The sequence below is a fragment of the Amblyomma maculatum genome, chromosome 11 (genome assembly GCF_055883805.1).
Source record: "Amblyomma maculatum isolate TAMU_Amacu chromosome 11, ASM5588380v1, whole genome shotgun sequence".
Classification (NCBI taxonomy): domain Eukaryota; kingdom Metazoa; phylum Arthropoda; class Arachnida; order Ixodida; family Ixodidae; genus Amblyomma; species Amblyomma maculatum.
In genome coordinates this window covers 79376819-79388135 of record NC_139354.1, presented here as the reverse complement: position 1 = coordinate 79388135, position 11317 = coordinate 79376819, and the positions used below count along the sequence as shown (strand labels likewise).

Below are 11317 nucleotides of genomic sequence, written 5' to 3'. Positions count from 1 at the left end.
TGTTAACATTGTTACCGGGAAACGCGTGACCAAAGTGATTTGCTCACCGACAAAGACAACGACCGAAGAACACGTGCACGCCGACGCTGACAGAGTGGATGCAGCCAGGCTACTGAAGTATTTGCGTTTCGTTCTGCCATCGCAGCGCCAGTTACATTAAGTACATCACCGTAACACCTTGGTGAAGGTACGGGGTGTACGGGTGTTTGAAGGATGCTTGAGAGGGGCCTAGGAGTATTTATTTTATTTATTTCAACATTTATTTACACATTTATTTTGTCAATAATTGCCTCGCTTAGCCCAAGGGTGCTCAGCGTGGAGTTAGAGTGAAAAGAACACAACTTCATTTGCACTGCAAATCTGTTTACGCGAGAGCCGATTCCATTCGCTGATGAAACGAACAAAAAAGACTGGTGTATATGTTTGCTTTCGCACGCTATTCCAACATCTACAAACAAGTATTTGTGCGAACAGAGACATAATGTGGCCTATGTAGGTACATTTCCTCTCGAATACCTGTTCGGTTGCGATATATATGATGCAGGAGAGTAAGACGCAGTTCCTTCTTCCAATAAGAAGAGCCCGGTAGACTGACGACTCTCAATAAATTTACGCGATAAGAGTCAAGTTCGTATTCATTTTCATTTTAATCATGGTCAGTCTCATTTCAACGCCCTGTCTTTAAACTTTACTTTTGAGGTTCTTTTATGCCATTGCCATGCATAACTTATATAAATCACATTGCGTTGAATATTTCTGTTAGACCCCTTTGCTTACTTTTACTCCATGGCATATGGGAGTAGTAAGGAATAAGAATAGATGGAGAATACCTAAGTAATCTGCGATTTGCTGATGACATTGCCTTGCTAAGCAACTCGGGGGACAAACTGTAAATAATGATTGATTACCTAGACAGGAAAACTAGAAAGGTAGGCTTGAAAATCAATATGCCGAAGACTAAGGCAATGTTCAACAGCCTCGGGAAGGAACAGCAGTGTACATTAGGCAGCGATTGGAAGTAGTAGGCAAATATGTCTACTTAGGACAGGTCATAACCGCGGATCCGGGCCATGAAAAGGAAATAACAAAAATAGTAAGATTGGGATGGAGTGCATTTGGCAAGCGCTCGCAGATTATAACTAGCAGCTTACCGGTATCGCTCAAGAGGAAAGTATATAACAGTTGCATCTTACCTGTACTCACCTATGGGGCTGAAACGTGGAGGCTAACCAAGAGAGTTCTACTTAAGTTGAGGACAATCCAAAGGGCTATGGAACGAAAAATGGTAGGGGTAACATTAAGAGATAGGAAGCGTGCAGAGTGGGTCAGAGAAATAACTCATGTTACCGACATTCTAGTGGAAGTTAAGAAGAAATGGGCATGGGCAGGACATGTAGTACGAAGAGAGGATAACCGATGGTCGCTTAGGGTAACAAACTCGATTCCAAGGGAAGGAAAGCGTAGCAGGGGGTGGCAGAAAGTTAGCTGGGCGGATGAGGCTAAGAAGTTCGCAAGGGTCAAGTGGATGCAGCTAGCACAGAACCGGGTTAAGTGGAGAAATATGGGAGAGGCCTTCGCCCTACAGTGGTTATAGTCAGGCTGATGATGATGACTCCATGACATCTAGCATTAGGTGCAGAATAATTTGAAAGCAAGAACACAAATCAAATCTTAGGCATTTTCACTCTAGGGTGTGGCATTATACGCAAGCGTTTATTTCATCCCGTCATTCAGGGGCGGAATCTTAGCCCTCTTCACAATAAGTCTATAAAATCTTCATATAGCCCTTTTTGAAAGGTACCCGTTCTAAACCTATATCATAACCACCTTAGTGTCCATTACAGAACTGAAACACATTAGTCACCACGCAGTTACCCTCCGTGTTCTCTGAAGAAAATCTTCTGCACAGGCCCAAGAGACCCCGTCCTGTTTAGTTCAGTTAAGTGCCGAGAATCGTGCGCTCATCATCATCCTCTTGGGTACACTCTGCCAATTTTGTGTTCTTCTTCATCTCAATGTCGTCTATCTGTTTTAAAGAAAAATAACAATCCTGAAGCAAGAGTGGCTAGAAATATTTAGGTAACTTTTTTTTCAGTGTACTAAAGGAAACGCGATACGATTGCCCAACATTTCTTACACTTTGTTCACATGCTCACAGCTAGCTCACAGCTAACTCAGTAGGATAAGGCTTCTGTATAACTTTGAACTGAAACTCAGCATGAAGGAAGATAATCTTGCAGGAGGAACACAACAGTTAGCAGCCATATAAATTCCAATAGAGGTTCTGATGCAGACACAAGGGAGCAAAGAGATTTTCAAGGGTTTGGTAGTATATTTAAATTTCCTCGCAAATTGCTATAATTTTATCGCACTGTAATGACTAGATCTTATTGTACAGAAATCTGTGCTATGGCATGAAGCCTTGTTTAAGCATGATTTGCATTCGACAATACCTGACAGTCAACGTTTACGGTAAAATATTCCTCTATATTGACCCACCTAGCTCATGCTGACTTGACATATGTTTTTGGATGTACATTTCGCACCAGTTCATAGGTAAGCGTAGCAGAACGTGAGGTGGGCGGATGAGGTAAAATAGTAGCCCCATAATGCTATTATCCGCGGCGTAACAATACTAAGAGCTTTATTTGTCTGCTTTACTTTTCCTACCTTGTTGCTTTTCAGTACTTGCTTTTCAGATATAATGTAACCCTGAGACCATTTTTGTAGACACGAGGTAACTTCCGGACCATCCTTCCTTCCGTGCTTCATTTCAAAGCGCAAATCAGGTGTATATTCACGTCTTGACCTTCCAACCGGTTCTGCAACAGTGTTGCTGTTGTTACCTTGCATAGCATGCTTCTGAAGCCTACGTAAGTTATTTCTTCTTGATTATGGCGATGTGGGTGATGTGCAGCATGGATGTTAGATGCCTGTTTCGCTTGCTTCTTTGTATATATTTGACACGTCGCAAATTAGCATCTGTTTAGGTAACGTTTGTTTTAAGCTTGCTTGTTATTAGCTAAATGTTTAGAGTTCTTTACAATTTGATTAACATGAAGGAGGCTTAATTAGGGTTTGTAGTGGAGAGTTGTTACAGAAGAGACGATGATGACTACGTCATCCGAAAGTCAACTGAAAGACTGGTAGCTTATCATGAGCAGGAACCGATTACTGAGGTTGCGCAAGGGTGTAATGCCAGTGTTGATAATCTCTGTACCTGTTCTAGGTAGAAACTGACTGGCAGCGAGTTCCAGTTGTTTGAAGGCGAGATACAAGGAAGCGAATAGCGTCGAATCTGCATTCAAACGCATACCTCCGGCGATCACTTTGAATGGAATCCTGCGAGCGTAGTGAACTGAGCAGGTAGTTCAACGTAACAGTCTGTGAACCGGTATTTTAGATACGGATGAAGCGATTGCAGAATACAAGAGTGCGCGTTTTTGAGTCACAGAGAGTGGAAAATGTAACGGCTCACAGTGTCTGAATACTTAAGTAATGATTTATCGTAGTTGTCAGTGTGCGAAGGGTCCATTATAAGATTGCTTCCCCATAGAGTTTTGTTCGGTAAACAAAAATACTCTGCTAACCGTTTCTCTAGGAGAGATGCGTTTGTCGCAGTTTTATTATCGGTTGTCTACTCTTGTATAGCGGCTTTGCGGGGAATTCGCACTCACTTGAAAATGTTCACGCATATATCTGGACCGTCTCCAGAGATTCACGAACAGCGGACTGGTGAAGCGTAAATTTCTCTTCGTTTCTTGGCCACCTCCTGAAAAAAAAAAAACGTTGCCTCAGTCTCAGCAAGGACTAAAATAGCCTTACAAAATATGGTGATAAAACAAGCTCAGCGTTTAGGATTCTTTAGAAATTTGTAACGTTCGCAATGAGGAAATCAAGCATTATCTGCTATATAAGAACTCGAATATATTCTGGACTGTAAACTATTCAGACGAGCCAGCCGTGTTGCTTCGTGGCATGAGGCTCGCTCATTACAAGGAAGGTGTGTCGAATTACGTGGCGGCACTAAGTAACCATACTCCTGAAGATAAAACATCCCATTTTGCAGAGTCCCGAATCCAGGCAATGATAAATACATCCCTGGGAGCACAGGAGCGCCGAATTTCGACTGACCTGCTTTCCAAGCATGTTTCAGTTTTCGACTTCGCCAGAGATCATCAGCCACCGATTCCAAATTCTCGCATCCATCAATCTATTGATACCGGAATCTCTCGCCCGATCAGACAGAAGCGCTATCGTGTGTCTCCGACCGAACGTCAGCTCACTAACGAATAAGTTCATGACATGCTCCAACGTGGTGTTATCCAGGAATCTTCAAGTACTTGGGCGGCTCCAGTTAATCTCGTAAAAAAAAAAAAAAAACACATGGCGTTTCTGTGCGGACTATCGTCGCCTTAACGCCGTCACCAAAAAAGATGTATAGCCGCTTCCACGTATTTACGATGCATTCGACTGTCCTCATTCGGCGTCATACTTCTCTTCGGTAGACTTGAGATCGCAGTACTGGCAGCTACCAATGAACCCAAGCGAAAAAGGAAAGACGGCATTTGAGACACCCGATGGTCTCTATGAGTTTATCGTAATGCCCTTTGGATTGTGCAATTCATCTACCACGTTCGAACGATTCATGGACACCATTCTGCGCGGACTCAAGTGGGAAATTTGTTTGTGCTATTTGGACGACGTTGTGATCTTCGGCAAGACCTTTCAGGAACACAATCGCTGCCTCGTAATCATTCTTGATTGCATTGAGAGACCAGGCCTCGTCCTCAACTCTAAGAAGTACCATTTGGCGAACGCCAAACAATTGTTCTTGGTCACTTTGTCGATAAGGATGGTGTTCGGCCGGATCCTCCGAAGATTGCGGCTGTAACCAGCTTTACAGCACCGAAATCAGTGAAGCAGCTTCGGAGCTTTTTAGGACTATGCTCCTATTTTCGTCGTTTTGCGCCCAGATTCGCTGACATCGCATACCCGCTCACGTGCCTTTTGCACAAAGATGCACCGTTCAATTGGGCTACTGACTGCGACTCTGCCTTCCGCCACCTCAAATTCCTCCTGACATCAGGATCTATCCTACGTGACTTCTGTCCTTCTGCCCCCATCCAAGTTCACACCGATGCTAGTGGCGTGAGCGTTGGCGCAGTGCTCATCCAGCGTCATGGCACCGATCAGCACGTGATAGCTTATGCTAGTCGTTCGTTGAGCAAGGCAGAGCGCAACTACACCGTTACTGAACAAGAGTGCCTCGCAGTGGTTTTTGCGGTGCAACGATTTCGTTCCTACCTATATGGCAATGTTTTTACCATCATCACTGACCACCATTCGCTCTGCTGGCTCGTAAATCTTCGTGACCCTTGCGGCCGGCTCGCTCGATGGGCATTGCGGTTGCAAGAGTTTAACTTCACTGGGGCATACAAAAGCGGCCATCAACATGCTGACGCTGACTGTCTCTTTCCTTTTCATGCCTCAACATAATATATGTCTGTCACGCTTGCCACTTTCGTCAACTGGCAGTGATGATGACAACTTTGATGACTACCTGGCGCCTATCTCTGCAACGTTTCCTGACCCTAAACTGTTCCAGACAGAACTACGCAAATATCAGACTTTGTCACCGCTCTTCTCTGCCGCTCAAGGTTCAGGAGATGCGCGTTTGTGCGTTCGTGCCGGCCTGCTTTACAAGAAGGATTTCAACCCCGGAGGTGCACGCTTTCTTCTCGTCGTGCCGGAAAACCTCCGTATTCCCGTTCTTGAAATGATGCACGACGATACCACGTCGGGCCACTTGGGTGTCGCCCGGACCCTTCATCGCACACAGGAACGCTTTTACTGGCCCAAAATGCGTCAAGCCATTCAGCGCTATGTAGCTAGTTGTGTCAAGTGCCAGCAGTACAAGCTCCCTACTTCCCCGTCCACCAGGACCGCTGCATCCTATTGCGCCTCCGACAGCACCCTTTGAGCAGGTGAGCATCGATCTATTGGGTCTTTTTCCGCGATCTTCGAACGGTAACCGGTGGATAGTGGTATGTGTTGACCATCTCACTCGATATTCAGAAACAGCCGCAATACCCTCAGCCACTGCTTACGAAGTATCCCTATTTCTTCTGCGATTTCTTGTCCTGCGCCGTGGCCCTCCTCGAGTTCTGATCAGTTACCGTGGGCGCCAATATACAGCTGAAGTTATCGAAGAACTCCTTCATCTATGCAGCTGAGATTACCGTCATACAACGCCGTATCACCCGCAATATGAACTTGTTGAACGGACCAACCGCACTCTGACCACTATGTTGGCGATGTACGTGCAGTCTGATCACAAGAACTGGGATGAATCCTCCCTTTCATTACATACGCGTACACAGCATGAGACGACTGGCTGCAATCCGTTTTACCTCCTGTATTCTCGAGTTCCCCGCAGCTGTCTTGATACCATCCTTCCTTTCTCCTACCACAACGAGTCTTCTATCGCCCCCACTTTATCGAGCCGAAAAAGCTCGGCGCGTTGCCCGCCTCCGCATCCTGGTCTCACAGGAACGTTCGAAGGAGCGTTATGACAACCGGCGTCCACATGTCTCTTATGTGCCCGGTGATTTAGTGTTGCTGTGGACGCCGCTGCGCAAGCGTGGTTTAGCCCAGAAGCTGCTGTTTCGCTATAGCGGCCCTTTTGTCGTTTTGGAGCACCTGAGTGACGTGAACTATGTAATTTCACGCCACACCGAAAGTGGCCGATGCTCACTCCGGACTCATGTGGTGCATGTGGCTGGGCTAAAAAGGTTCTATCCCCAGCACCTTCCTTAAACTGCTTGCCCTGGGGCTTCATCTGCGAGGGGGGAAGTGTCACGTGCTTCGGGGCGTCAGAAAGGAAGAAGTTGTGGAGAAGAGGAAAGAGAAGAAACAGTAGTGTGTGCTGGCGTCCCTTGGGTGACTCGGAGCGCTTTAGACGACAAGTAAACACCCCCGTAACGTACTGAGTACGTAACAATATTATTGATTTTCAAAATAACGTTTGACAGCTTACAGGGATTTCTTGTTAAAGATTTGAGCATCTGCTGAAAATTTTGTAATAAAAACTTTTTTCCTCTATTATAATACTGGGTGTTAAAGCTCCTGTTGTTCGTTGAGCCAATATTTTATCAAATCATTTTTGTCAAACCTTCCAAGTATTACTATCAGGAATAAGCACTTCAATAATTGTGAATTTGCAGGTAGCCTACAAAAGCAGTCGGCCTGCACGCACTGGTAGGCTACAATGAAGCATAATTCTCCGTACCGCAACAGCTTTCTAGAATTATTTCTTCGACTATGGATACACTGGTGCGCTTTCTGTTCGGAGTTAAAGTCCTAATTTATGCAGCGAAACCACGAACGCCACCGAGCTCACCTGTTGCAAGACTGAGGGCGGTTCCCAGGACTATCGTCAGCACGATGCCGATCAGGGATATCCAAAAATACGAGATCTGGTACAGCGGGAACACGCCCGAGCTGCGTACCATGAGAAACGTGAGCACCGAGCATTAATTTGTGCTGTCAATACTGGACAAGAAATAGGGGCGTAATGTAAAAGCATCAGGGCCTACACATTCATGCGATGCTCTTTGTACACCAAGAAAAAGTTTATCCTTATATTTTCAACGTGTGCATGTATTTATTGGATTTTTACGACAAACATGCCAGCAATTCAATCTGGTTCGCCTCTCAGAGTCATCCTGAATTTCATTCTGTAATATCCAGGCGTACCAAACCGGCTATCAGCAATGCGACAGGTAAAGGAGCCAGAGAAATGCTGATCACGTGGGTTTTTTATCGCAAGCGGATATCGTAAAGTTCACCAGAACATTTTAAGGTTTGCGCCTATGAAACATGTAGACTCAGCTTCCACATTTCACCCTTGTCCTTCAAACATTTTCTTTCTCTTCATCTGCAAAGGTAGATGCACAGCCATATAGTTTCGGTTATCAGAAATCTGTATTATCTCCTTCATAGGGTTATGGATTTTAGGTCGAGCGCAGATTCCAGTGCTAACCTCGAAATTCACTTTTTAGAGCGTGGAGTTGAAAAAGTGCTATATTTATACGACTTTTATACTGTTCATTTGTTGAGTTCATATGGTTTTTCTATTCAGAGTAATTGCGGCTGCGGTGCTTGCTAACGCCGTATATTATGCGCACATTGAACTATAACGCAAGCTTAACGGCCCAGTATAAATAAGGACGTCCACTGCCAATTTAATTTCAATGAAATGCTCGTTTTACTACCTGTTGCCTAGGCCGCCGAATCCATGCGTAATAAAAGGGTACAGCGGGGAACCTACATATTGTGTCATTATGCTCTATGATGTGTAGTGTCCCAAAGCGACGCATAGGCTCTAATGGGGCTACAATACATGTTTCAGCCTAATTGCGGCCACCTGGAAATCTTTGGCTGCCAGTGACCTCTCCCAACGAGACTTGTTTCCGCATTTTCCCTACATCGTACCACCGCTGCCGCCGCGGGGTTTTGCGATGCTTAAATGGTGTAAGTCGAATCTCGGATCCCTTACAGAAGGCCGGCTGATTGCACGCAGTGCACAGCCGTTTAGATACTTTCAAGTTACGTTTATGTCTGCCACGAATAATGAAAAGTAGACATCCTGGCTGTCCAAGGACTAAGAACTCACAATATAGACGCAGTTGAAGCCGACGAAGCAAGGAACTAAGAAAAGATGCGGGAAAATTGGTGTTCCATTTCTTAGCGAAACATTCCTTTCAAAATTAAAATAATCACAGCTTGCACACTAATCTCATTATTAGGAACACATTATTACAGTAACGTATCTCCATTTTACCGTGCGCAGTATTAAAGCCGTATTTTCTTCTTGCTCTGGAAAAAAAAGGAGGAGGAAGTGGAAGACTTTTAAAAGCCCTGCTCTTTTCATGTGTATACGTTTTTCAGTCTTAAAGAAGAAGGCAAGTTTATGAAGAAAGCTGAACAGAATTAGCATCCAATGACATATAGTAAAAAGAAAATTCATTTTAGAATCAACTTTTAAGCTTTATTCAGTTTGATTACAGTTATTGCTACAAACTATAGGACCACGTGAGCGAGTAGTTTCAATTCGCATCTCTCAGATTGCTTTTACTTCACTGATATAGGCAGTAGTGGCGTCAACGCGTGACTGCAGACTATATCTTCCACGTACACGATTCGTAAACGATTGGCAACCTAGCTTGTAAATAACAAAACAATAAAGCTGGGGCAGATCTACGGTACATGTCATCAAAAAAACTCAATCCGTCAGAACGCGATGACATTCAGAGCGTATACCATGTTGGGCATTCATTCGAGCCGGTAAAATGTGACACTAGTGAGAGGAGAAAGAGAGTGGGAAAATATAAGTTTTGCTGTTTACCGTAGGAGAGGCCACAGTCATTTTGCTCTGAAATTTCAGGCAGGTAGTCTGTTAAACCTTTTCCTGTTAATTTATACAAATGATCGCAGGAGCTCAACCCAGCGTGAACCGTTTAAAACGTGCCACACACAGTTTGGCATGGTTTTTCGTCGTGTTATAACCTGAGAGACTGGCATAAAAAAAAAAAGCTTTTTTTCTGAGAAGAAAAGGCGCACTATCGGTCGCGTCACAATTCTGTTTCGAAATCCAGTCGCATTTTGTTATCACTTCCTGGTCTAGCCTCTCATGAGGCAAAGTAAAATTCACAATCGGGTATAAATCACTGAAATCCGTATAACGCAGGTGAGCTAGGTGAGTAACACATCTTATCTCTGTGCCTCTTTGAATATGCTTGCTATTCTACTGGCGGGGATAATTCGGAGTTAAGTCAAGAAATACCAATTTTATTACTGTGGTCAAAATGCGAAAACGTACGTCTTTTGGAATGAAATTAGGAATTAATGAGGAATTTAATAAGAAATTCATTTAGATCTAAGTATCTTTGTTAAAACGAGATTTTTGTTATATCAGAATTTTCTCTCCCATTGATCGAAAGTTAAAAAGCAAGTTCCTCTCATATTACACCCCCTTTCCCACCACTGCCAGAGCAGCATTTTTACTCCAAGGATTCAGCAAAAACAACATGCTTTTCGTAACCGAGGCGATCGTCAAAATCCGAATTCTGTGCACAATTGCCAGTTATTTCATTGCCTTGGGTTTTGACTACACTTTACGATGATAAAGGCGACGGCACGCAAGCCCCAGCGTGAAAGAATGGCAGTTTAGCAAGCGACATATACACCTCGGGAAAAGGCGCAGTGGGCCAGCGCTGCCCATCTCTTCGTCCTGCTCCGGGTTGAAAACCGACTGGCAGCCGTAAAATATTTTATTTTAGTTTATTACTGGTGAAACCCTTGATCCAGACACATCACTACATTTTTGCTAGCGAGGCAGTTAGTGCTGACGATCTAAATGAATGCAAGCGTGGCTTTGGATCGTCCGTAAGATCGCGTACGGCTTTCTATGCCGCGCAAGACAGACAGGGTTAGCGCCACTAGGAAAAGAAAAGAACAAGCGTCAGCGAGAAAAAATAAACTCCAAAGCTAAAACATCAGCGCATAGCGCTGTGTATAAGGGCAAACGAGTATAATATATGGTAGGCGTAATAAACCGTGACATACGGTGCCCAAAGTTTCGCTACTGCTACGTTTTCCAAGGTGTCTCGCTGTCTTTTAAATCCCGTCCTCACCAAGCCGAGAGCTAGGTCTTTTTAAAACTTCAAGTAGCATCTACGTTCCTTGCACCTCTTTCAATGCCAGCACGAATTCCGCCACCATCCGACATAGAGGATCCAGATGCAAACTGAAACAACTGTCGTAGCCAAGAGGAAGATTTGATTATCATTTTTGTATTACATGTGTGTCCATGTTTACCCTTTAGCATTACTATTGTGCAATTTTGGATACCAAGCAACAGAAGAAAACATGACTTGGATCTACTGCGTGCCCGACGTTTTTATTGGTTATGAGCCAGAATATGTCCATACAACCCAACTTTTATCGGTGGATTCTTTCTAAGGCATTCCTGGCATGCTGATCTTCCTGTAACCGTCACGCTATCCGCGCGTGCATTGATGATTGGGGTGACGTAGTTACGTTTGCCGCAGCTTTGCCTTGAAGAGCTGAGCAAATATTGACTTTTTTTGTTTTTGTTTTCTTTATTTGTGCTAAAAAACTGTACACGAACAGTTGATTGGAACCATAGCCTTTACGGCTAGTAATGGGTACAAGTAAAATGTTACTGCAGACCTTGTACAGAAAAAATTCAAAATTGACACACACATTTAATTTATTCCGACAATTCCCTGAA

General features: G+C 44.2%; 1 protein-coding gene across 1 annotated transcript in view; it reads right to left on the bottom strand.

Annotated features, from left to right (window-relative positions):
* Window positions 1–1939: 1939 nt before the first annotated feature.
* Window positions 1940–11317, bottom strand: part of LOC146174234 (sodium-coupled monocarboxylate transporter 1-like) — a 50129-nt gene continuing 40751 nt past the window's right edge. Inside the window, exons 8-10 of the mRNA XM_084585358.1 lie at window positions 7403–7503; window positions 3678–3772; window positions 1940–2026 (exon numbers count right to left, since the gene is read on the bottom strand). Coding sequence (XP_084441484.1) covers window positions 1940–2026; window positions 3678–3772; window positions 7403–7503 — 283 coding nt within the window. The remainder of the gene's footprint in view (window positions 2027–3677; window positions 3773–7402; window positions 7504–11317) is intronic.